This window comes from Podarcis tiliguerta, assembly GCF_965153285.1.
Source record: "Podarcis tiliguerta genome assembly, chromosome: 14".
Lineage (NCBI taxonomy): Eukaryota > Metazoa > Chordata > Lepidosauria > Squamata > Lacertidae > Podarcis > Podarcis tiliguerta.
Window position 1 is genome coordinate 26,832,382 of NC_139547.1, and position 27,322 is coordinate 26,859,703.

A 27,322-nucleotide genomic window follows, 5' to 3' on the forward strand; every position below is an offset into this window, starting at 1 on the left:
TGTGGGTTTGTTTGCTCTTTTTTCTTTTTTGTTAAATACATCTGGCACCATGTTGGGGCCGGATTACTGCTCAGGCTAAGAAAGGCAGCGAGTGTATTTAAACCAGCCTTGATCCTGGCCGTCTAAAGCGGGAGCGAGCCGGGCGCTTTGGCTCCGGATTCGCTGGGTAGCTCCTCTAACGTGTAAATACAATTGCCCGCTGCTCTAATTAAAGCCGCCTCCTTTTCTCCCGCCCCCGGTGGAAGCAATTGTCGTTTTCCTAATAGTGTTGTTGCTGTTGTGGTTGACTATATACCATAACATATGCGCAAGGATTTACAAACAAAACAAACATATCCCCAAAAAAGAACTAAGTCCTTTTAAAAAGAGAGACAGTGAGTGAATGTGAAGGAAAAACGGAGAAACGCAGAGAAAATACTTTGTTCTGGGAAGGCTGTCACACGCTCTCCCCAGTCACGCGTGTGACATTTTTGGGATGTGTTTGTTTGTTTCACTGTAAACAACCCCTGAAACCCCAGCCAGGGCAGTGTTTAGCCTCAGGCTCCACCATGGTTGTGTGTGTGTGTCTGTCTTTCTAAAAACAACAAGCAACGTTTGTTTCTTTCCCAATATTTGTGGGGTTTCGAAATGTCTCGTTCCAGGGGTGGCGGCGATGGAGTTTGATGGGGTTCCCAGGCTCCAACAATTTCCAATAGAGGGTCAAGAAGGAACCCCCATTTCCCTCGCCTAAAAGGAAGCAGGAAGGGAGGGGCGGGTGCAGAGACGTGCTCCCCCCGCCACCCACCCAAAGGAGTTTTTCGCCCGGCTGGATCGACTGGGCCCGGCTGTCGGTGAACTTGGGTCTGTCCTCATTTCTTTCCGGCGACGGCTCTTGCCTCGACGGCGAGCCTCTGGGCTTCTGGGGGTCGGTTCTCCCCCGCCCAGCCCCCTCCCCAAGCCGCGGCTTCCCCCTCCTCGCCGCCACCCCACCACTTCGTAAGAAAATGTTGGCAGCCTCCTCCCGTCCTGAGTGCTTCTTCTTCTTCTTCTCCTTCTTCCTTCGCAGGAGCTCGGCCGTCTGGGGGGGAGATGGAGTCGCTGGCCGCCGCCAGTCAGCTGGGAACTGGGAGAGACTCTGGCTCCTCCTCCTCCTCCTCGCCCCACTCCAAGCAGGAGCTGCAGCCTTACTCGGGCGCCAGCCCCCTGAAGCCCAACCAAGTCGGGGAGACCTCCTTGTACGGCGTGCCCATCGTGTCGCTCGTCATCGACGGGCAGGAGCGCCTGTGCCTGGCGCAGATCTCCAACACGCTGCTCAAGAACTACAGCTACAATGAGATCCACAACCGTCGGGTCGCGCTGGGGATCACCTGCGTGCAGTGCACCCCGGTGCAGCTGGAGATCCTCCGTCGGGCCGGCGCCATGCCCATCTCGTCGCGGCGCTGCGGCATGATCACCAAGCGGGAAGCCGAGCGCCTTTGCAAGTCCTTCCTGGGCGAGCACAAGCCGCCCAAGCTGCCGGAGAACTTCGCCTTCGACGTGGTGCACGAGTGCGCCTGGGGCTCGCGCGGCAGCTTCATCCCGGCCCGCTACAACAGCTCGCGGGCCAAGTGCATCAAGTGCAGCTACTGCAGCATGTACTTCTCGCCCAACAAGTTCATCTTCCACTCCCACCGCACCCCCGAGGCCAAGTACACGCAGCCCGACGCCGCCAACTTCAACTCCTGGCGCCGCCACCTCAAGCTCAGCGACAAGACGGCCACCGACGACCTCAGCCACGCCTGGGAGGACGTCAAGGCCATGTTCAACGGCGGCACTCGCAAGCGGACCTTCTCCTTACACGGGGCGGGCGGCGGCGGTGGCGGTGGAAGCGCCTCCCACGCGGCCAAGAGCGCCCTTCACCCGCCGCCGCCCTCCTCCACAGACCTGCCCCCGGTGCACAAGAGCCTGCGCTGCAGCGGCGCCGAGGAGCAGCCCGGGGAGCGCGGCGGGCTGGGCTTGCCCGCGGGGGCGCACGGGCCGGCCGCCGCCGTGCGCAGCTACCCGGTCATCCCGGTGCCCAGCAAGGGCTTCGGGATGCTGCAGAAGCTGCCGCCGCCTCTCTTCCCGCCCCCCTACGGCTTCCCCGCCGCCGCCTTCGGGCTGTGCCCCAAAAAGCAGGACGATTCCCTGGGAGGCGCCGGAGGAGGCGACCAGGTCAAAGCCGGTGCTTTGCCGCAGGGCATGTTTTGGGGGCCGCCGCACCCCCACCCGCCCCAGCCTCAGCAGCAGCCGGGAGGCTCGGCTAAGGACAGCGGAGTCTACCCGTCCTTCCCCATGTTCTGGCCGGCCTCCGGGAGCCTCCCGGTGCCGCCCTACCCGGCCCAGAGCCAGGCCAAGGCAGCCGCCACGGCGGTTGTTGTGGCCGCGGCCGCAGCCGCCGCAGCTGCCGCAGTAGAGCCTCTGGGCCTGCGGAGCCACGGCCACGTGGAGTTGGAAGGGTCGGAGCCGTCGGGCAGCGAGCGCAGCAGCGCCACCCCACAGGAAGGCTCGGGCTCCGGGGCCGCCGACGGCGAGCGCTGCTCCAGCGCCCTCTCCAGAGCTGCGGCCGTCGGGGAGGAGGAGCGCTCCGGGGACGAAGCCTTGCTGCCCCCGCTGCCCCTGCCCAGGAAAGGCAGCTACCTGTCGGCCTTCCGCCCCGTCGTGAAAGACGCGGAGAGCATAGCCAAGCTCTACGGGACCCGCGAGGCCTACGGAGGCCCCACCGGCTGCCCGGGCTACCTCTCACCGGACTTCCTCAGCGAGGGTAGCTCCAGCTACCGCTCCCTCTCTCCGGGCAACGACACGGTGGACGAGCCCGAGGTGGACGTCGAATCCAACCGCTTTCCCGAGGACGAGGACGAGGAAGAGGTGCCCGTCGAGGAAGCCGAGGAAGCCTCTCCGCCCCAGCAGCTTCTCTTGACCGAGACCGAGGAGCCTCTTGCAGCCGTTGGCAGCGTCGGCGTCCTGACGGCCGCGGAGAAGCCTGCGGAGAAGGCCCTGGAGCCCGATGGGAGCCCCCCGGCCAGGAGCAATAGCAGGGGCGGCTATGAGGTGCGAAGAGGGGTGATATGGGGAAGCGGGGTGGGGGCAAAGGGTCCCTCCCGTCCTCGCCCCGAATTCCACCACGATGGAGAGAGCGTGAGTCGCTCAGAACTAGGTCTGGGCGGCTCTTCAGCGCCGGAGTGGGAGGTCGCTCGCGCGGCAGGGGGTGTTATTGAGAGACTTTCTCCCAGCCGTGGCCGCCAGATGCAGGTGGGTGGATGGTTTAGGACAGGACCTCGGGCTTGTGGGACCTTCTACTTCGTTATTCTTGCTGATTTTCCATAACCTTTGCGCAAAATAGTGGCTAAGAAATAGGGAGGCTGGGAGCCCAGGCTCAGCCCAGCAATGCATGTTCCTCATCAGACGGGAGCTTGCAGTCCTGCCCAATAAGGATCCCCTGCCCTCCTCCACCCCGTTACTTGATATAAGCAGGCATTACTTAGAAGAAGGAGGGTGGGAAGACGGACCGTTTGTAGTTTGTTAAACAGTTGGGAGTCTGAGTCATCCCTGGTCTAGAAGACCAAGAGTAAGAGGAAAGAGTGACCCTGAGCTCCGAGGTTTTGCTCGCGAGTGCAGATCTGGATTTCCCAATAGGCAGACTAAGCACGTGCTTGGGGCGCCAGCAGAACAAGGACACACGCTCACAAACCGATATTTTATTTTATTTTTAAGAATTTGACATTTGATTTTTTTTAAAAAATGCACCGAATTGGTTTTCTGTGGTCGGGGAAAATCATAACTTTGTTAGACTTTCTTTCATCCCACTACGCGCACTTCGCCCGCTTTTAGTGTTTTTATTCTGAATAAAATATAAAATATAAATAAAATATAAATATAAAACATACTAGACTGGAGGGGTGCATCATAATCTTCTAAATGCTAAGGGCCTCTTAATCTGACCCTGCAAGAGCGCAAGGTTTTACTGAACTCGGATAAAAGTCGCCTGGGGGAGACTGGGATGCGGGGAGACTCTTCCAAGGGAGAGAGGAAGGAGGTCAGAAACTAATGGTTGGATCCAGCACCAGTCCTCGTCAGAGCAAACCCATGAAAATTAATGAACACGACTAACATAGGTCCATTCATTTCAACGGGTCTACTCTGAGTAAAACTTAATTGCGTGCGACCGAATGGCTTTCAGTTTCAGATTGAAAAGAAGTCTGAGATGTTTCAAAGTTTTGTGTTTTTTTATCTGCTGAAGTAGGTTGTGGAATTATTAATATTTTTTTAAAAAGACAGGTCAGGCAAGGAAAGGATGCTGGACCAAGTAACCCCACTTTAGTTGCAAATTACTTCCCACATTTTGAGGAGTAAGGCCGGGCCGTAGCTCAGGGGTAGTTTAGAAGACCTGGTTTGCATGCAGAAGGTCTCAGGTTGAATTCCGGGACCTCCAGGTAAAGCTAGGAGAGATCCCCGTTTCTCAACCCTGGAGAGCCGCTGCCAGTCAGTGTAGGTAATACGGAGCTAGATGAGCTAGATGAGTCAATGACCTGACTTGGTATGAAACAGCTTTCCATGTCCCTGGACAAACTCAGCACAAGTTAGTGAGACCCTCCTATCTATGCACTCTTAATAACGCATTGGTGGGATATCCGTGGGCGTAGAGGCTTGAGCCAGTCCAGTCCTGAACCACGTGATACTATTCTCCATGACTGTACCTGCCTGGGCTGGGAGAAGGCGGTGGGTTGACCCTGATCGCTGCCGAAGTGTCCAAACCTTTCTAGTTCCGTTAATTTATGGCTCTGATTTGAAAGTCTGCATCCCACCCGTTGCCAAAAGACCGCAAATGCAGCGAAAGCACCGCGCTGCCCTTGCGCTGTCTTCAGCACCGTGGACAGATCCCAGCTCGCAGCGCCGCTAAGGTTGGGAGTTGGGTTAAAGCTGCTTCCGTACGTCGGAAGACCGGCTGGTGGGCCCCATCTCTCCCGGAATCGAGGGGCAGATGCCATAGCAGGCATCTAATTAATAAGAAGCCCAGAGGACTTGCCTCGCCCGCCCCAATTTCTCTACGGCAGAGGCGGTGGCTTTGAACCAGGTTGCTCCGGCAACAGCCAAAGGGGCGCACCGAGGCAGCGTTTGGAAAGACGTTTCGAATCAAATGGATTTGGGAAGGAAGCACTCTCCCCACAGAGAGTTTTTAAATCATTGGTATTTTATTTACCGCGTTTCTGGCGCACCTTTTCCTCCAAGGGGCTCCAGGTGTGGTACATGGTTCTCCCCCCCCCCCCCCATTTAATGCCAACAACAACCCTGTGAGGTAGACTTGGCTGAGTGAAGGCAGTGACTGGCCCGCTGTTGTATGAACTGAGCCACTTGCAAAGACCCTAAAAGTCGGAGCGCAGTGTGGATCGGCTATGCGCCTGGAGCGAGGCAACGCAAGTTTCTAGTCCTCATCCCGCGCAAAACAGTTGACAAGAGGGAGCGTTATCGACGCTAGGAATAAGCGAGGGGACGCTAATCGAGATAATACAATACGGGTAGGGGTCAAGGGACTGCCATAGCGGCGACGACTCCCCCCCCCCAGCCCGCTTTCTGTGGGGTGGGAGGAGAGCGGTGTCTCGCTTAGCTGAAAAGGAGAGTTCTCCTTTCAATATTAGGAAGTAGGTCTCTCTCTCCCTCTCCCCCCCCCCCATTTTAACTACCTCATATGGGACTGGATCACCAGCATGAATCCTCCCTAAATCCACCCCCACCCACCCCCACAGCTTCCTGGGTCCACTCCGCCACACTCTTTGGACACGAAGTGTTTCAGGCACGACCCCTGGGGACTATAAGGACACGGATTACCTAGGAAGAGTCGTCACTCCCCCCACCCCCGGATCTATTGGCTGAAGCTGATAGAATTAAAGTACTGCTAGATTTGAGGAGCTGAGAAAGGGAAGGTGGGGGTGATGCCGGGGGCGGGGGGCTGGTCAGAGGGGAGAGAAGCTTGCAGGCTTTGAAAAACTCTTGAGTTCCAAGGCTGACTTAGAAGGGGGCTAATTTTCCTCTACCGTCCCCAATAAATATACCTCTAAGAAAATCGCAGCCGAAGTGGCTTTTTTCTGTGCTGGACAAGAGACCTTTTACACACACAGCCGCCGAAAACCCCCCACTCCTTTCCTTCTCCCCAATGGACAAATAGTTTTCTGAGTTGAGCTGGAGCGGGGTCTTGTTTTCGGAAAAGCTGGGCGGGGGACAACGAAGAGTTTCCAATTTGGCAGCGTTTGGAACGCTTTTTTTGGGGGGGGGGGGAGGGTCTCACTTATTTGCTTTCAGAGAGATTTTCCCCCGGCGGCATAACTTTAATTAACAAATAGAATAAAAAATAAACAGCGTAGCGTAGGAAAAATAATAATAAATGTAACTGTTGCGCTGTTTCTTTCACAGGTGTATCCGCAAGACAGAGAGGATCGGTCGCAAGCTCTCAAAGCCAGCACCCCTCTGGGCCCACAGACAACCCCTTACCTCTGCACTCCGGAGAGGAATGGTAAGTATGAACCACGTGCCTAGAGATACTTTGAAGCATCAGGGGCGGGATTTTTGTTTGATGCCAAAAGTCTTAATAATTGCCTAAATTGATGTCAAAACGTTTCCACTTCCTTAAAAAAGTAATATTTGGCCAGACGTTTCAAATAAACCAGGGGTCATTTTTTTTTAAAAAAAAAACTTTCACCTGCCAGTATTGTTTGTCTAATATTGCTATTGGCTTTATTTATTTATTTGTGGGGTGGGGGGGGGGGGAGGGAGAAAATAGACTGCGCCCTGCAGGCGTTTAATCAAGCATGCTCTTTCCGGGGGTCCGGGGGTATTGCAATGTTTTCAACTCTCCAAAGGAGAGACTCTGCAAAGCCCACTTCTTTGAAGAGCAGCCGACGCCGCGCGCCCACCCCCACCCCATAGAAGGAGGGCAGCTGGGAACGCTGCTTGAGGAAGGAGTCGGTGGAGGGGGGGTGGTGGTTAGAAAACTGGTGGGATAAAAGCTTCCCAAGGAGCAAGCTCCTTTCCTCAGCAAGGCGATTAGGCTGTCCCCTAAGAAGGCTTTAACGAGGACTTTGTCCTTAATTATGTAATTAAGGATATATCAGGCTCATACTTTCGTTGCCTGTGCTGCAAAATCGGTTTATTCGCTCTAAGAACCAGATAAAGAAGACAATCATTCGACAGCTGAGGATTTGGAGAGCAAGAAATCCTATCAGAACCAAAGGAGCGTCTCTCAGCCCAGCCCAGCCCACACCGACCGAGGTAAAATGATGTGCTGACTTTGGAAAAAGGAGGGTGGGCGGCCCTGAAACCAGCCCTTTCCCAACTTGGTGGCCTCCAGGTTTTGTGGGCTGCATCACCTCCCCAACTTCCTACGGCCCTGCTGGCTGGGGCTGATGTGAGTTGCAATCCAAAACAACTGGAGGACACCAGGTTAGCAAAGGTGTTCTTAAAGGCCCTCTTGCCTCGGAGACCTACCCTGCAGAAGCAGCGGCGCATAGGAGGTGGATCAGAGGATTCCAGGCTGTGCCCCCTGCTCTTGGAGGTGCTTAGCCATCCGGCCAGGCCAGTTGGCTAATGGTCAGGTTCACCTTCAACCAAAGGAAACTTCCTGGTGGCCAAAATTCGCTGAGGATGTGCCCTCATTGTCATCCCTGTTTTCATTGACCGAGATAATAATAAATTCCTTCACAACTGGAAGAGTAGGGTTGGTTGATGCTGATTATTAGCGAAAGACTCGGTGCCTAGATTTGCTGGGGCTTCTGGAGTTAAAGCCCCTAAAACAGCCTTTCTGGGCTTGATCCTCTCCAGATGTTTTGGACTTCAAGTCCCACCATCCTCAAGCAGTCATGGCGGGACTCTTTGACCGAAACATCTGGCTGCACTAAGACGACCACAAACTTAGGATAAAAGGGAGCATCAAGACTACCGGGTCTGCTATGAGTCCTGTTCTGGCCAGAGGTTTCACTGAGCCTCTGTACACGCATATGGGGTTTGTAAGTGAAAACTTTGCAGTAGTTCCCACTCATATTCTGTTAACGGACTGGGAGAGAAATAGCTGTGAGCGGAAGCATTTTTACTATGTACTCAGTGGCAGTGAAAGGAGTGTTAACTTAGGAGCTGTATTCAACGAAGTCCTACTACGCACAGCAGAGACACTGAGATGAATGGACCAAAGTTAGCCATGCTCATTAATTCCAGTGGGTCAACTCTTGAGTCGAACTGGCATTGGAAACAACCCTTCGTGTCAGTAGTGGCTAATATTGACTTCCCAAGTAAATCATGGGGTCCCCGGTCTTCTTAACAACTTCAGCTGCTTTGAACCCCGCCACCCAGCAGAGCTATATAATGCTGGAACTGATGGAAGTTGTAGTTGAAATCAGTTGGGGGGCGGGGGGTCGCCAGGTTGGCCAAGGCTGTTTAGGGCTACTTCGATGGGTATATAACTCCATCCGTCCCAGGGCTTCGGTCTAAAGTTCAATGTGTAATGTAGCACCAATGAAACTTCTCGGAAGTAAACCTGCGTGTGGCGGAGGAGGGAAAAACATGAGCCAGGATTTATTGGGAGGGGGGCTTTATCTTAGGGGGGCAGAACCACAGTTAGTTAAATATTTTTATTGATTTACTTGATTTGGGGGTGGGCAACTGCCCCCTGCCCCCCGCTTGGCTACGCCCATGTGAGCACGGTTCATCTTTTTTTCAGAACTGATCTATTGGACCGTAGTTAAATAATATAAGGCAGCCCTCCCAGTTTAAAAGGGGAGAAGAAGCGCCAGATGTATTGGAGATCTCAGTGAGAGGTTTGCTCCCCGTCCCCTCCAATACATGGTAAATAAATATTTAAAGCTGAAGTTAGGAAGAGAGAGAGAACGAAGGAATGGCGACGGTATAGCGAGATGTTACAAATCAAGGCCTCCTTAAACGGGGGAAGGGGGGCTGGGACTCCTCGCTGTCTCCCTTCCCGACACCTTCCACGCTTCTCTGTAATTTCGGTGATAAATTTTCCGCGCAAAGGAGCAGCGGGATTTGGCTGGGAAGAAACCGCTTCGTTTCCATTCAAGGGCGGCGGCTGCTCTGGCCCCCACCCCCAGCCAAACCGCCCTCTTGAAATTTTCAGTCGGTAGTTAATTCAGGAGGGCGACACCTGGATCCCCTCGCGGGGCTGTTTCGACGCTTTCTCCTGCCAGAGTCTTTCTCAGCCCCTTTGCAACAGCAGCCCGATTTACTCGAGAGCCAGTCCCGGGACTGTCTGTGGGCTTCTTTGGAAATCGCCCCCCACCTTAAATGAAAGGTGCCAATGAGGAAGCCATTGGACTCGGCGGGGCTTACTCTCCGACTGAGTACACCTTAGGGTCCCACCCCAAGGACCCGGAAACCGCTTAAGCTGCGGTCTGGTTGACGTGAGAACGCAGGTCCTTTGCATTGTCTAACCTGAATATGCAATTAGTAGCACCCAGCGTTTGGCGCAGTATGCAAATCTTCTGGGTGGCTTTTAGATCTGTGAACGGCCATTCACACGTGCCTATGGTCGGGTGGTGTGTAGGGCTGATGCTGAGCGCAAACTGAGTCTGCAAGGAAGGAGGTGGATGGGATTTCTAAGCCGTATGCCACTTTCGCCTAATCAAAGCCATCTTTGTTACGTTTGGTCGTGTGACTAGCGGTGTGGGAGAGATGTCGCCATTATGCCCATTTTTTTCAGACGAGGACTAAAGTGTCCAGTAAATGTGCTCCCAGTTCTGCCGGGTTTGTGCCAGACTTCTAAAATCAGCTGTTACACGCTTTAAGGCTCTATACTGTAATATATAGAGTAGGTAAAAAGGAGGTACGACAAGCCTAGCAGGTCCCAGGGGAGATGTTAGCGACCGGGTGCAAGCACGGTGTGCCTGGAAGCGATGGCAGTGCTAGGAAGGCTGAGTTCACACGTGCGTGAGCATCACTTGACAGCTCTGCTCTTGAATGCCTGAACTGGCTCTGCCTGGTGTCTGAGACCTGACAGGTTACGCGAAGCTCTTGCTGTTAGGCCAATGCCGGCCCGTCCACACGTTCATGTCATCGCGTGATATTGGAGGGACGATCGGGTTCTTTTCTTTCAACACGTGCACAAATGTCGAGAAGGACTCAAGAGTCTCAGAGTAACTTTGATTATCAAATGTATGATAATCTCCACCAACAGCATCTCTACTTTTGTTTCCTCCAAGCTGTCCATTGCTAGTGCCCTCCAAGGACAGATGATGGGGGGGGGGGGGTTCCCCTACATTTGGCTCCTCTCGTGCCCTTGCCAGGGTGTGTGTGCGTTTTTTTGGGGGGCGGAATCAGCTCTCACCCTTTGCCTTTCCTCTTTCCTGGGCACAGGAGACGAGGTGGTCAGCATTGACGTCACCGGGACTCAACTGGGGGAGAAAGATATTGGGAACCTCGCCAGAGGTAAGAGCGCCTTTTTGGTGGTTTTGCTGGACAAGGGAAGGGGGCGGGGAGAGGAGCGGGGCCTGCGCAAAGAAGGTCGAGGACAGTGGGAAGCATCTAAGGATAACTTTCACAAAGGGCTAATCCACAGCGATTCTCCCCACGGACCTCCTCCCTGTTATCTTCTAGCTCAGTTTCCCCCTACCCTGGTGCCCTCTCGATGTTGTTGGACTACAGCTCCCATCAGCCCCAGCCTGCTGGAGTCCAACCGAAGTGCTTCTTCGCGCAGCCTGCAGTTAAACTGTGGAACTCACTGCCACTGGAGGAAGTGAAGGTCACCAACCTAGATGGCTTTAAAGAGGACTGGATAAATTCATGGAGGAGAGGGCTAATCGGTGACTGCCAGCCACAATGACTATATTCTTCCTCCACAGTTGGAGGCAACAATGCTTCTGCATCCCAGTTGCTGGAAAGCAGAGGAAGGGAGAGGGCTCTTAGGGTTAGATCCTGCTTGCGGGTTTCCCATCTGGTTGGCAATTGTGAGATCAGGATGCTGGACTAGATGGGCCTGATCCAGCAGATTCCTCTTACATTAACCAACTGACCGGGCACCAGACCGGGGAGAGACTGTAGCTCTTCTTTTCTTATTAAATACATGCCCTGTTATTTACACAAACTCTCTTTTCCCGTCGTCTGCCTACATCCAGTCTCTCTTGTCTACACTCCGTAGCCCAAACGTCTCCCTCGCTCTTCAGTCACCAGATGAAGCAAACGCGCTCCCTCCCGCATTTCGCTAACTCCCCCCCCCCCGTTTTTTTCATTCACGTTTCTAGGTCAGGAGACCCTGTTGGCTCGCCTGCCTGTCTTAATGTAGATTTGAGAGGGACGTATTAGCAGCGATTCCTCGAGATCTGTGGCCCATCGAACCTAATTTCTAGATCTATCTATCCATCTCTGGGGCGGCGGCGGCGGGGGGAGCCCGTTCATAATGCGCATTGACAGCCTCGCTATGGGTTTCTGCTGTGCTATGGAATGGAGAGATTTAAAGGGTCTTTTGTCAGTATCCGAGCAGGAGAGTGAGATGGGTGGTTCCTCACCGGGTCAGGGCGCATCTGGAAGGAGGATCTTTACCTCCCCAGCCCAGATTTGCAGCTTGGGTTCAAGGAAGCCCGCTTAGTTCTGAGTAAACAGGCGTTGGATTGCGCTGGTGATGAAGATGCATTGGTGTATTTGTTTTGATTTTATTTTCTTTTAAAATAGCAACAACCCGAAATTAATAGAATAGCTTTTTGACGAATTTAAATGCCCTAGCTGTCAATCTCCCTCTCTCTCTCTTTTTCTCTAATAAAATCTCTTATATTAGGGTTGGACTAGATGACCCTTGAGGTTCCTTCCAGCTCTACAATTATATGATTCCCCATGGGGGAGCGAGAGGATTGGGGTCCACCTACCCCGACTCTCCCTCTGGGCTCAACCCAATATTCTTTTCTTCACAGATGAGTTGCAAAAACTCCTCATGGAGCAAATGGAGCTGAGGAAAAAACTGGAACGGGAATTCCAAAGTCTGAAAGGTATATCCACCGCCTTCCTTAAGTCTCTGTAAAGGGCCGCTGTTTCTACAACGATTGCAAATAAAACATTTTATAAGGGCGAAATTGCAGGAAGCGGATTGCAATTAATGGATTGTTGACCATCCGATTAAAATGTACGCAAAAGGCCAAGGGAGACACGTTGGTCCATCAGGGAAAGCAAAGAAACCTCTAAAATCCACAAATAGGGCGATACCTTTATTAGGAACAACGAACATTTTAGGAAAGAGTGCGGAAGCTTTGGAGCTCTCCAGAATTCTTCATCAGGCAATCTTGCATTGTACCTGATGAAGAGTTCTGGAGAACACGGAAGCTTGCCACTGTTTTGTAACCTTTCGGTCGGTCCTAATAAGATTTAGTTGCGGGTTTTGAAGACTAAATGCGGGGTTCACTTGCGAAGTTTGCATTGGGATAGGCGCTGGCTTACTTGCCCAAACGGGTCTTTGCCTGCACTTTGCAGTTGAGCGCAACCCTTTCCAAGTCCGGTCCAAATAACACCGAGCTGACCGGCAAGCTCTCAGCATCTTTAGGGGAAATCGTAGTTTAGTTGGAAAGCAGAAATTAAAACGCTTCAGCCAATTGAAGGCGCCAGGAATTGATATCTGATATTCCGCGCTCTTGCCGCGGCTGAAGCAGCCGATCGATTATTAATTTGCTAATTTATAGGTTAACTCATTCGCGCCTTTGCAGAGTTTCTGCTTGGCTCGAATGGTTTGGAGCCGAACTGCTGTATCTGTAAGGCGGATTCTTTGGAGGTACCTGAACTTCCCACCCCGAAAGGCAGGGGGAATTGGGGGGGGGGAGAGAAAGGAATCTCCTCTTCCATTCATTCCCACAATCCTCTTTACCTGGGAGTAATTCCCATGAAACGCCCTCAGTGCTAGGAAGGGGTTCCATGGAAATTAATTTGACTCATTCCGGAGTAACCGAGATATCGATATTATTGAAGGGGGTGGAGGGCGTCATCATCGTCGGGTGTTTAATCTGTAGCTGAACTGGAATTAAATCTTGTCCTGCCCTCTAAAATAGCAGGACCGCTCCTATCCTCATAAATTAGGAGCGTAAACAATTTCAAACTCGTTATAATTATGAGGTTTAAAATTATTGTTAACTGCTACGATGAAGGGAGGAAAATAATAATAATAATAATAATAATAATAATAATATAGCAAAAGGACTGAAAATCAATTTTCATGCAGGTGGAGCGGGTATCCCTCCATTCATACATCGCCCCTCAATTATTCTGTTTGAGAGATCTTAAAGATGGAGGAAGTGTCACTCAGTCCATGCATTTCGAAGGGTGTTTGATTCGGGTTGCGGACTCCTACAGCGAGGTCGCTGCAAGGCGGGTGCGACTATTAGATACGCCACCCCGACTTTTCTCCAACTTTTCAAGCCTAGTTGGGCGGGGGCGGAGAAAGGAGCAGCCAAAGATCTCGGGCAGAGGAGGGGGGGCTGGATTTGGAGCCGGTCTTCAAGGTCGCCCAGACCTCCTTAGCTTTTGTCTTCCCAACCGCTTTCAAAACTGTTCGCTTGTTTACAAGAGCGGCTGCTCCTCCGCCCCGCTTCACACATTGTCTTTTAAGAGAGGTCAGACGCCAAGATTCCTTTAAAGGACAGCGGGGGAGCTCAGAGCGAGAAAGAACCCGGAATTAGAAGAAAAAGCGCCTCTGAAATGCTTTCTCTGTATTCTTGATTGATTGTGCGAGTAAACCCCACGAGTTAATCCGGATTAATACGGGAGTGTTTGTCCCTGAAAAATAAACGTTGAAATAGGGATGGGGGATTAAACGAAAAGACACCCTTGAAATTGTTTTTCTGATTGTGGGAGAAGCGGGGCGGGGCGGGGAAAGGAAACTACCAATTAATCCAGATTAATACAAACCGGAGTACCACTGTGTATGGAAGGGGAGTGCCTTTGCACTTTTAAACGGAAAAAAAGAAGCCAGTTTAAATGAAAACCTATAAACGAAAAAGCATGTCTGAAATTGTTTCTGTGTCTTTTGGATTGTGGCGGGGGTCTGCACTTAATCCGGACTGATACATTCAGAAGCGCGGGAACAACGTTTGTATATATTCCCTTCGCCGGATTTCCTTTTTTCGCGGGAGTAACAGGTCCCTTTTTAAACCCCACAGATAACTTTCAAGACCAGATGAAGAGGGAACTGGCCTACCGCGAAGAAATGGTGCAGCAGCTGCAAATTGTGCGGGGTACGGGCATGATTTTCCCTCCTCCTCCCTCTCGTACCCCATAATTACCCAAGCCAGAGCTAGTCAGTAAAGCCAAACTAGGAGAAGCCACCCTTCTCTTTCTGTTTGCTAAAGGATGACGACGACGATAAATAATAGTGGAATTGTGGCTCAGTGGCAGAGCCTCCCTGCCTGGGACCCTGGAGAGCCAGTGTGGTGTAGTGGTTAAGAGCGGTGGACTCGTAATCTGGTGAACCGGGTTCGGGTCTTCGCTCCTCCACATGCAGCTGCTGGGTGACCTTGGGCTAGTCACGCTTCTCTGAAGTCTCTCAGCCCCACTCACCTCACAGAGTGTTTCTTGTGGGGGAGGAAGGGAAAGGAGACAGTTAGCCGCTTTGAGACTCCTTCGGGTAGTGATAAAGCGGGATATCAAATCCAAACTCCTCTTCTTCTTCTTCTGCCAGCTCATGTAGACAATACTGAGCTAGAGGGACCAATAGGTCTAAGACAATAGGATGCTCCTAATAATATGTGACCACCTAAGTGTTTCTGCTTGTTTCCAAGACTTGCTTCAGATCGCCCCCCCCCCTCCACAGGATTGCTGTGGGTCAGAGACGTGCGCATTCCAACCTTTTTTTTAAGCTCCTAAAACTCATATGCAGAGTCAGCCCATGGGTCCATCATCATGTAGCTCAGGGATGTTTTTAATATAAATATATTTTTGTTGATTTCCAGTGTATAGCAACAATGACAATAAAATGGCAGGGAGGGAATACAACTAGTTCAGTTTTGCTGACACTGCTTGCTAGTGGCTCTCCAGGTTTATTAGACAGAGGACTTCCTGGTCCTACCTGGAGATGCCACGGGGATTGAATCTGGGATGTTTTGCATGCAAGGAGGATGCTCGACTGCTGAGCTAGACCCTTTTCCAGAGCAACATGGCATTGCTTTTGCTGCAAGAAGTTAGCCATTTGCAAATTGTTTGCTGCTACAATAAGCCTTAGCAAAGCCTCTCTCCAGCCACCTTAAAAACTTCAACAGTTGTTGCCTTTCACTTTCTTTCAGGGTCACGAGTGAAAGGCAGGATTCTTGTCCCCTTTCCGGCTGGGCTGTCAAAGCATATTGTAAGGCAGTGTTTTCCATACTTGGACTACAGTTTTTGGACTACAGTTCCCATCATCCCTAACCATAGGTCCCGCTAGCTAGGGAAGATGGGAGTTGTAGTCCCAAAACAGCTGGTGACCCAAGTTTGGGAAACACCAGTGTAAAGGAAGGCAGATTATTGGGGCCTTGAGAGATGAAAGGCAGTGTGGCCAGACAGGCTGTGTGTGGATCAAACACCCTTTCATCCCCTCTCCCAAGTCTCCACCCACCCACTCTCCTCTTTTCTTTCCAGATACCCTGTGCAATGAGCTGGACCAAGAAAGGAAAGCTCGCTACGCCATTCAGCAGAAGCTAAAAGGTTGGTTGGAAATGCGGGGAAACTTCTCCCTCAAACTGCTGGTTGGGTGGGGCAGTATCATCTGTATTTTATGCATCGTCAGAATTTCGTGTCTCTGCAAAAATGTCTCACCAGAGGGACTCCCCTCATCAGTATCAATGTAGTTATTCAATAGCAACAGCAATATCTTGAGTATAAAGGTAAAGGTAAAGGGACCCCTGACCATTAGGTCCAGTTGTGGCTGATTCTGGGGTTGCGGCACTCATCTTGCTTTATTGGCCGAGGGAGCCGGCGTACAGCTTCTGGGTCATGTGGCCAGCATAACTAAGCCGTGCACTGCTCTGGCAAACCAGAGCAGTGCACGGAAATGCCATTTACCTTCCCACTGGAGTGGTACCTATTTATCTACTTGCACTTTGACATGCTTTAGAACTGCTATGTTGGCAGGAGCTGGGACTGAACAACGGGAGCTCACCCCGTCACAGGGATTTGAACTGCCAACCTTCTGATCGGCATGTCCTAGGCTCTGTGGTTTAACCCACAGCGCCACCTGCGTCCCTGATATCTTGAGTATACTGATATGTATATTATCAGATTGTCAGCATCATCAGATCCATTTAAATTATCTCCCACCTTTGCTCCTAAAAGTTGGACAAACAAAAACAACAGCAGCAGCAGAAGCAGCAGCAACAATATTATTTGTACCCCGTCCATTTGACTGGGTTTCCCCAGCCACCCTGGGCAGCTTCCAGCATAAGCAGAATATAGTTCTCCTCCCCATTTTATCCTCACAACAAACTTGTAAGGTAAGGTAGGCTGAGAGATGGTGACTGGCCCAAGGTGACCTACATGGCTGTGTGTGAGGATATGAACCCTGGTCTCCTAGTCCAGGACTCTAACCACTGCACCACACTGGCACAGATTATGCTCAGGGGCTTGTTTGGAGCAGAATATTCTGTCTGTTCAAAGGGAGACAGAGACCATCAGTCTGTGAGGCACTTTGACTAATGAAAAGGTCCCATACACAAGATTGTGCCTCACAGACTGGTGGTCTCTGTCTCCCTTTGAACAGACCACAAAGGAACTAACGTTGGATTAGGACCTGGGTTCAAATCCCCACTTGGACATGAAGCTCACTGTGTGACCTTGGGCCAGACACTGCCTAACCTACCTCACAGAGTTGTTGTGAGGTTTAAATGGGGTTGGGAAACCATGTACACTACCTTGAGTTCATTGGAGGAAAGCTGGGATATAAATGCAGCCAATCAATCAATCCAGGCAGTCAGCTTGTTTCTAATGCTCATTTCATTTGGGCAATAAGCAGCTCCATTCTATGCACATTTACTCGGAAGCAAGTGCCACAGATTTCAGTGACATTTGAAGGCCACAGTCTCTTAAACACTTACCTGGAAGTAAAGCCCCACTGAACTCAGCAGGTGTGCTTTTGTCTAGGCAAGCAGTCTTTGCCAACCTGGTGGCCTCCAGGTGTTTTGAGCAACAACTCTCATCAGCCCCAGCCTGCTGAGTTGCGGTCAAAAACTCCTGGAGGGCACCAGGCTGGCCCTATACCAACATATAGGATTACCCCTGTTAAGAAAGTATAAGGCATTTATGCCTCTTTTTTCCTCCTTCCAAGTTTCTGTGGTTTCTCGTCCTTCAGTCATGGAGGTGAAGATACAGAGAGGGAGGGTGGCTTGATACATTTTCAAGTCAGGTTATTAATAATAACAACAATAAAAATATAAATAAAATTTTAATAAAACCCAGAGGTAAGATTTAAAAGGGATGTATGGTTGTTGACCATGATGAAGATAATAATAATAATAATAATAATAATAATAATAATAATAACTTATTTATATGCTGCTCATCAAACTGGGTTCCCCCAGTCACTCTGGGCGACTTTCAACAAATTAAAACGCAATACAACATCAAACATAAAAAACTTCCCATAACAGGGCTGTCTTCAGATGTCTTTTGAAAGTCAAATGATTGTTTATCTGTTTGACATCTGGTGGGAGGGCATTCCACAGGGCAGGAGCCACTACCAAGGAGGCCCTCTGCCTCGTTCCCTGTAACCTCACTTCTCTCAGTGACGGAACTGCCAGAACGGAACCTCAGAGCTAGATCTTAGTGTCTGGGCTGAAGGACAAGGGTGGAGCCGCTCTACCCCCAGATTTCATGGACCTCAAGAAGATTAAGCCTCCCTGGCTGTGATCTTGAAGGGTTTGGAGCCCTAAGGGTGTGTGCAATGGGGTTCCTGGATGCTCAGTTGCTTAGAGAGATCTGGGAAGATAGAGGGTCCCCCCACCCCATATTGCATTATCTCTGGCTCTGAGGATGCCTAGCCAATGTGTCAAGATTCCCCCCCAACAACACCACTCAGCTGTCAAGGAGTTTTAATCTGTGCTTAGTCACATAATCATAGAATCAAACCCACTGAAATGCAGTCTATTGTTGTTTTAACTTTGTGAAACTTTTAAACGGTTGTTGTTAGTTTTTCTTATTGATAATTACATTGTTTTATATTTTTTGTAAACCGCTTTCAGGTTTGCCTTTTGCTTTTGCAATCAAGCGGCCTATAAATTTTATGAAATAAAGCAAAAAAACCAAAACATGGATTTTTACACCCCGTTTTCACCGATGATAAATTAGTGTTGGGGTGCGGGGGATTGACATGTGGGATGACTTACGGTATACTGCCTTTGACTCTCTCTCTCTCTCTCTCTCTCTCTCTCTCTCTCTCTCTCTCTCTCTCTCTCCCTCCCTCCCTCTCGCCTGCACCCGGCTCCACAGAGGCCCACGACGCGCTGCATCACTTCTCCTGCAAAATGCTGACTCCCCGCCACTGCACCGGGAACTGTTCCTTCAAGCCTCCTTTGCTGCCCCAGTGAGCGACCCTCCCCACATCCAGCGCCCTCCCTCCCCGCAAAAGTCTGGGGCCGAAGTCGTCGCTGCTAGAGAAGCGTGGAAGCGGGATGGGTGGGGGGGGGGGCGTGCGTGCCACAGAAACTCACACTCAAGAAATCCTGGACGGGGAGGACGCCCGCGAGACACTAAGCCATGCCTGAGTCGAAAGAAGCAGAGCTGTGTAAATAAGACAGGCGAGAGAATCCGGAGTGACCTGCACTCCATTCCCCGCCCCCGTCGTGTAAATAGAGGTTGCGTCGGATTGTTCCGCCGATGGCATCGGGACCACAGGCAGACTGAAAAGACCTCGGAGAGGGTGGAGGGTAAGGAAGGCGGGAGAGGGGGCGGAGGCGAGCTCCTTTGACTTGGGGGGGGGGAGTGTGAGAAGGGGAGTCACACCAGCGCCCCCTCCGCCCAGTTCCTTGGCCGGCCTCCGCCTCTCTCTCTCTCTCTCTCCATCCTCTTCCACTTTTTGGGTCCACGCCTCTCCACCCTGGCACAGACTTGGTCTGGGGAGGGGGGCTTCCAAGCGGCGATGTGCAATGGATAGAAGAAGCGTACTGTGATTTCCCCGACTCCCCCCGTCCAGTATTCGTTACGATTCTTTATTTATTTATTTGCTGGTTTATTTATTCTGTATATTTATTTATGTTCCCAGCCCCCTCGACCATCATCTCTTGTAAACTGTTGATGTATAACAGCACTTTAAAGACAGAGGCCGGCGATCGGGACATACGCCTGGCGCCCCCGCCCCCCCAAATCATCGCCAGCGTCGGCCACTCCCAGAACAGACTCTCCTCCCCCCGCCCCCCTAGTTGTTCCCGGAGAAAATTTGTCAGGTGTTCGTTTTTGGGTTTTGTTTCCCCCCGTTTTTGTTTGGTTCTTGTTTAATAAAATTCGACTTTTGAACAAAGCAGCGAACTTCGAAAAGCCACACGTGATCGGTGATGGATTTATTATTGGGGGCGGGAGCAGAGACCTGATCGAAGTTCTGAGCATCTGAAATGGTCTCTCTCTTTGCAAAATATGGGCAACAGTTTTTCATCATCAATTAAGGCTCCCTTGCAGCGGTGGAGCTGTGAGGTCATTTTAGATGCTGGACTCATAGAGACCTAGGGGTTTTCGGGCCCCCAATGAAATATTTGAGGGGGCCAAGCTCCCCCCCCCCCAATTGATGGGCCTTGCCATTCAAATACTGTGTGTGCACTGCGTCATGTGATCGATTATGTGGGGTGGGGCTTACCTGCCCTCCCCCAATTTTTATTCAAGTTGGCATCCCTAGCTGGACTTGGTGAATTTACGCGGGACCCCTCTTTTGAGGCACGAGGGTTCCACATCACTTCCTTGTGGCATTTCGGGGCCCTCCAGCTCAAGTAGCCGGGAGACTCCTCCAAAGTCTTGCCTTGACAGCACCCCTGCTTGAAGCCTGACGTTTCAAGCTGAATACTGAGCCAGACCAATGGTCCATCAAGCTCAGTAGAGTCCACACTGACAGGCAGCAGCTCTCTCTAGAGTTTCAGATAGGAGTCTCTGCCAGTCCTTCCTGGAAATCTTGCCAGGGATTGAATCTGGGACCTAATCCTGCCCTGAGCTGAGGTCCTTCCTTAAGCTGTGATCCCTGCATTGCAGGAGGTTGGACTTGATGATGAGGCCTTTCCAAGTCTACAATTCTATGATTCCTGTAAAGATCAAATAGGATTTCAGCCCTCCTATCAAGGGCAGGTTTAAACACAAATAGAGGAGTCTTCTTTAGACTGAGTTAGCACACATCTAGATCAATAGATGTGGGTTAAACCACAGAGCCTAGGGCTTGCTGATCAGAAGGTTGGCGCGACAGGGTGAGCTCCCATTGCTCAGTCCCTGCTCCTGCCAACCCAGTAGTTTGAAAGCATCTCAGAGTGCAAGTAGATAAATAGGTACTGCTTCGGCGGGAAGGTAAACATTTCTGTACGCTGCTATGGTTCTCCATAAGCGGCTTAGTCATGCTGGTCACATGTACGCCGGCTCCTTAGGCCAATAAAGTGAGAGTCAGCCACGACTGGACCTAATGGTCAGGGGTCCCTTTACCTTTAGAGCTCAATATTGCCCACATTGGCTGACAAAGGCTTTCCAGGTTTTCAGGCTGCAGGCTTTTGCAGCTTTACCTGGAGATACAGAAGATTGGGCCTGCGACGTTCTGCAAGCGGAACAGATGCTCTACCACTGAGCTATGGCCTTTAGGTGCTGGCTGGTTTGCAGGAATCTCCAGTTTGACCAGCTAGTAAGCCAAGTCTGGGGGAGCAGCTGGGGGGGGGGGAGGCCAGGAGTGATTCATGGGAAACGCCTGCAACTCAGTGCTGAGCGTCTGCTTTGCCCCAGGTTCAATTGGCCTCATCTCCGGGTAAGGCTTGGAGTGTTACTTGTCTGAACAGCAGCTGCCAGTCCGTGTAGACAATGCTGAGCTAGATGGACCAGTGATCTGTGTTGCATTCTCCTGGGCCAAACCGGAGAAGCTGCCTCAGATTATCCTAAACCACTTTATTTCTTTCCTTCCACCTTTGCTTGGGCGCAGCTCCTGGGGAACAAATATAAGAGATCTCCTGCCTGGAGCCCTGTGCTCCTATCTGCCTCCTTGCAATCTTCTGCAGCATCGGGTTGCTGCCCCTCCCCAAACCTCCCTGTTAGACACGAATTAAAAGAAACTGAGATAGCCGCCTTTTCTGCTTAGCGCAATTCCTCAAGCGCTCGCGATACTTTCTTTGGCCAGTAGAGGGCGCCAGAATCGGATCTCCTGGGCAGGATAATAGTAGTAGTAGTTGTAGCAGTAATAATAATAATAATAATAATAATAATAATAATAATTCTAGCAAAATATAAAAAATAATACAATATCAAACATTTTAAAACTTCCCTATTCAGGCCTGCCTTCAGGTGTCTTCTAAAAGTTGCATAGTTCTTTATCTCCTTGACATCTGATGGGAGGGCAAAAGTGAAAAGACTCCATTGCGGATTGAACCAGGGATGCTCAGATAGAAGGCAGTTGCTCCCCCCCTAAGCCACAGCTTCTCTTTTGCCTCCCCCACTCACTTCCTAGTCTTCTTCTCACAGCTTAATTTGAACCAAGTTGCAGCATATTTTAAGCCCTGGGCCCCTTGGTGAAACAGGCCTTGCTGCTGGGATGTGTGGTGGAAAGGGCCTTTGAGCATGTGCAGAGTTCATTTTTCTAATTTCTGAACAGTCATGGCCTGACACTCTCTCTCTTCATTGCAAAACCTCTAAAATTAGAAAGAAGGCAGAATATTGATGTGGGGAGAAATACCCAGAAGTTCTCCTTGGAGGGATCAAACATAGGAAGAGATGGGTGGGTAATGGCCATCTAGGGACAACCCATAATTCTAGCCCTGGAAATAAATCTGGGCTGGAAATAAATCTGTCCAATAAGTTAGATAGAGGCTTCTGTGGTGGTTCAACAGCTGCTTAATAACATCATTAGTTTTGATACTGTCACCAGAAAATAGGGGTGGGTATGCCTTTTAATGGCCTAACTCCCTGTCTAAAGGACTCAGCATCCCCCAAGTTCGTTATCGGTCAGAGAAGAATGAGCTGAGGCAGGGTCCAGAGAAAGGAAGGTTGATCTTTATTTTCTGTTGCAACAGAGTCTCCCCCAACCCTTGCAAGGAGGTGAGGGACCAAGAACAAAGTGTGACATATCATTTTAAAGGTGAGAAATTTTGGTGTGGAGAAGAAGGACATTCTCTTTAAAACTCAGTGTCACAAGGGCAAAATGTCAGAAATACAGTACACGTAAGGTGGGGTTCCAGTGGCTCAGGCAGGTCAAGGTGAGACATTCCTGAGGGGTAGCAAGTTTTACATAGTTCCAGACAGAGTTTACACAAAACATTAATATTGGAAATAGGATTTCCTGAGGTTCCTTTGATATGACAACCAGGATGCCCAGCAGGACCTGGAGACCCTTTTGGGCGACACAGCTGGGGAAACAGTAAAATATTTCAAGACAATTGACACATATCAATTAAAAGGTGGGGAGGAAAACCCCTCAGGTACTTCCTGCGTGGTGTAGTGGTTAAGAGCAGTGGACTTGTAATCTGGTGAACCGGGTTCAATTCCCCGCTCCTCCACATGCAGCTGCTGGGTGACCTTGGGCTAGTCACACTTCTTTGAAGACTCTCAGCCTCACTCACCTCACAGACTGTTTGTTGTGGAGGAGGAAGGGAAAAGGAGATTGTTAACTGCTTTGAGACTTCTTAAGGGGAGTGAAAGGCAGGATATCGAGTCCAAACTCCTCCTCCTCCTCCTCCTCCTCCTCCTTTTCTTCCTCTGGCAGGCAGCAGCCTTACAAGATCCCAGGCAAGGGGAATTATGGAGGGTGTAGGGTCTCCGACGATGCAAAGAGGCATACATGACCAACAAGATCCAAAAGCAAGAATTACACATTTATAAACAATTTTACACATTGTTCCATAGAGAAATTCAAGTTCCCCTTGTTTTAATAAGGTAGCTGTATCTGACTTAAACGGTGAAGAAAGGTGACACGTGTCGTGTGGTGCTTTGGGGTGACATAAGGGTGCACTTATTTTATGTGTATCCTGGGGACATGTGTTGAGGCACATGGAGGAACACAACAGAGGTATAGAGAAAAGAATAGTGGGGTATGCAGTGGGCATTTTTCTGCTAACACATGCAGCAGGCAGGCTGCAAGAATGGCAGACAGGCTGCAACTGGTTTGGTGGGTCACAAGGGGTTAATCACCTCTGGCTTCTATCCCTGTGCTGCAGGCCATTGCACAACCAATCCTTGATAGGTGCTGGTCCAGCCTTGTTTGGACACCTTCAAGGCAGGAAAGGGATTTCACAGGTTCTATAGTTGGCTTTTTTTATATACAGTGGTACCTCGGGTTACATACGCTTCAGGTTGCATAGGCTCCGCTAACCCAGAAATAGTACCTCAGGTTAAGAACTTTGCTTCAGGATGAGAACAGAAATTGTGCGGCAGCTGCAGGAGGCCCCATTAGCTAAAATGGTGCTTCAGGTTAAGAACAGTTTCAGGTTAAGAACGGATCTCCAGAACGAATTAAGTACCTAACCCGAGGTACCACTGTACATGCAGTTCTGGTCAGGAAAGCCTTCCCGGCCTTTGACCTAAAGACTGAGAGTTTAAAATGATTTCTTCTTGTTGTGTAGCCAGTGCTCATGTCCTCCCTCTCCTTCCAGAATTCCTGGTGAGGGCAGCAGCAATACAGATCCTTCCTTAAACTGCTGGTTGATTGATTGAAGGCTCAACCGACTGACTGGAGGCTCACTATTTCCCTCCAAGGCCCCCTTTTCAACTGCATCTTTCTAAGATGCTCTGTCCCTCCCTCCCCGATTTATTTATAGGCCATTGGCGGATGGTAGAGGAGATGGAATGCTGGTCTCCAGAAATAAAATGCTTTCCTCTTTCTGGTAACTGTAAGCATTGCATGCAACAAAGGGCTTTCCTAATCTGTTGATATTTTAAAATTAAAATTGCTTCTCATCCTGCATCTTTGGAAAGAGAGGCGTGTGTGTGTGTGTGTGAGAGAGAGAGAGAGAGAGAGAGAGAGAGAGAACTCTACACAAACAAATCCAAGTGCCAACTGTTTTACACAATCATGTTCATTAGGTGACACTTTTAAGTTACAGTGGTGCCTCGGGTTAAGTACTTAATTCGTTTTGGAGGTCCGTTCTTAACCTGAAACTGTTCTTAACCTGAAGCACCACTTTAGCTAATGGGGTCGCCTGCTGCTGCTGCGCCGCCGAAGCACGATTTCTGTTCTCATCCTGAAGCAAAGTTCTTCACCTGAGGTACTATTTCTGGGTTAGCGGAGTCTGTAACCTGAAGCGTATGTAACCTAAGGTACCTCTGTATTATGTGCGAGCATGCTAACATGTTTTTCATGTATCAGCTGATAATGAAGAGGTTGCATTCTTACCCCAGGAAGCTTGTGGGGCTTCCCACTGAGACATCTGGTTGGCCACTGTCAGAACAGGATGCTGAGCTTGATCTGCCTTTGGCCTGATCCAGCTGAAGGCTCTTCTTAGGTTCTTATGCGCATCAGACAAATTCATGGAGGTAAGGGCTACCTATACCTCCTAGCCATGAGGGCTGTGCTACCACTGTGGCAGGTAGGTTGCCTCTGAAAACCAGTTGCTGAAGAACACAAGTGGTTGTGTTTTCGGTCTTGGCTTACTAGCTGGTCAACTCAGACAAACCCCACTGCTAATGTCTCAGGTGGTGGTGAGGACAGTTGTGCTCATTCAAGCCTTCGCTATTGAGAATGTCATGTTTTATACAGATACAGTGGTACCTCAGGTTAAGAACTTAATTCGTTCTGGAGGTCTGTCCTGAAACTGTTCTTAACCTGCAGCACCACTTTAGCTAATGGGGCCTCCTGCTGCCACCTCGCCACTGGAGCATGATTTCTGTTCTCATCCTGAAGCAAAGTTCTTAACCCGAGGTACTATTTCTGGGTTAGCAGAGTCTGTAACCTGAAGCATCTGTAACCCGAGGTACCACTGTAAAATGTGGCAAATGGACTGCAAACTGCTACCTGGTTATGGGTCTTTCACATTTCCACTTACTGGCTGTATAAACCACCCTTTGCCAATCTGGTGCCCTCCACACATTTTGGATTCCAGCTTCCATCAAATGCAGCAATGACACAGCTCTAGGGGGCTGGATCCGGTGGGAGTTATAGTTCAAAACTTCTGGAGGCAGAGGATAGCCATTGTGGCTTGTGACCATGGAGAGACTTCTCCTCCTCCAGAATCTGCCCAGTCCTCTTTTAAAGCCATCCAGGTTGGTGGCCACCACTGTCTCCTGAGGAAGGGAGTTCCGTAGTTTAACTGTTTGCTGTGTGAAGAGAGTTGCAGTCCAGCAACCAAAGCTTCCCCATGTCTGGTGCAGGCTGTTTGCTGAGCTAGATGAACTGACTCAGGTTGAAGCAGCCTACTATGGGTGTAGCCAGGGTTTTTGTTAGGGGTTGTTGTTGTTTAGTTGTTTAGTCATGTCCGACTCTTTGTGACCCCATGGACCAGAGCACGCCAGGCACTCCTGTCTTCCACTGCCTCCCGCAGTTTGGTCAAACTCATGCTGGTAACTTCGAGAACACTGTCCAACCATCTCAGCCTTTGTCGTCCCCTTCTCCTTGTGCCCTCCATCTTTCCCAACACCAGGGTCTTTTCCAGGGAGTCGTCTCTTCTCATGAGGTGGCCAAAGTACTGGAGTCTCAGCTTCAGGATTTGTCCTTCCAGTGAGCACTCAGGGCTGATTTCCTTCAGAATGGAGAGGTTTGATCTTCTTGCAGTCCATAGGACTCTCAAGAGTCTCCTCCAGCACCATTTGTTAGGGGAGGTGCAGGCTTTTGTTGTGGGGGGGGGGGCAGAACCTCAGATTTGTATTGAGCTTGATTGACTTGGGGGGCAGTTTCCCCTTTGCCCCTCCCCCGGCTACGTCCATGCAACCACCTAGGCTTTTGCTAAGGAGGACCACAGCCTATCAGTCTAGAAGCCCTGTTGTTCTCACACTGTTGAAATGTCACCTCGCTGAGGCATTAACCACCCAACTATTGGAATGTGCATAATTATTGATAATTATACAATTTGTTGCTGATTGTGGTTTCTGGTATATATTTTAATTAGCTTCTGAAATTCTCATTAAGTAAAATGAAACATTAATAGGAAAAATATGGTGCCATTAAAAACCCGGAACGAACAACTGTGCCCATCGGATGGTGAATTAATTTAGTTTCGCATCGCAAGCCTGCCATCTAGTGGGCGCAAGAGACAATTGCGGGCTCCCGCGGAATGCAAAGGCTCTCCCGAATCCCTCCTTGCACGTTTGCTCGAACTCACCCCGCAACAGGGCTTAATTTTACTAGATGCAATGGAATTTTGGTCAGGGAAGGAAAATGTAGCCAAACACCGTTTGTCTGATGTTTCTCGGGGGTCTGGATTAGAGATAATGCAGACTGAAAAGGGGTTTCGGGGCTGAAATTAAACCCTGGTCAAGGGTTGTGGCTTCTATGCGGGTTTTTTTTTGCAGCCAAGCGCTGGGGAAGGGCTGTAGTTCAATGGCAGAGCACCATTCTATGCAGGAGGCCCGAAATTCAATCCCCGGCTTCTCCAAGGGCTGCCAGTCTGAGTAGGTAACAGTGTAACCTGAGCCAGTAGTCAGTTTCTGAAGAAGGTAGCTTCCTGCTGCTATATAACCCCCAGTCTTGCATATGAGCCATTCTGAGAGCTCTCTGTTAAGGGAGAGGTCATGATGCTACAGTTGCCAACTGCTCGGAAAAAGAGACCCCATTTGCTCTTGTGCTTTGAGCGGAAGCTTCATCTGCAGAGTTCAGCAAATCAATCTTTTCATGGCATCGCAATCAGCCTTGTCAGCTGCTAATCATGTGTGCAGACCAAGCTGCTGCTTAAAGGCACAGGAGCAGGGGATGGTAAATACGTTGGCAACTCCCCGCGGCACTATGACAAATGCATTAACAAAGCACCCATTTATGTGAATTTTATTTCAACATAACCACCTGCTCAAACGATATTCTGTGCAGGGTGCCAAAGCTTATAAAAACATGAGAGTTCAAATTAAAATTTTCAAAAAAGCAAAAATGAAACACCAACCCAACTGTTATGTGGGATTAGTATTTTCACACCACTTAGCTCTCATTAAAATGCACTTTGCTGACTGTAAGATGCGGTTTCAAATGACACAACATATTAAGTGCTTAATATACTAGAAATTATGAAACTGATCTACTCTGCGCAATATG

At 50.2% G+C, this 27,322-nt stretch overlaps 1 protein-coding gene across 1 annotated transcript; it reads left to right on the plus strand.

Annotated features, from left to right (window-relative positions):
• Positions 1-1,068: 1,068 nt before the first annotated feature.
• SKOR1 (SKI family transcriptional corepressor 1) lies at positions 1,069-18,836 on the plus strand (the record flags this gene model as incomplete). Its single annotated transcript, XM_083413938.1, has 8 exons — positions 1,069-3,048; positions 6,406-6,505; positions 7,153-7,260; positions 10,351-10,422; positions 11,898-11,972; positions 14,127-14,201; positions 15,577-15,642; positions 18,418-18,836. 8 exons carry the CDS (start codon positions 1,069-1,071, stop codon positions 18,513-18,515), a joined length of 2,574 nt encoding a protein of 857 aa, XP_083270064.1. The 3' UTR covers positions 18,516-18,836.
• Between the last annotated feature and the right edge of the window lie 8,486 nt (positions 18,837-27,322).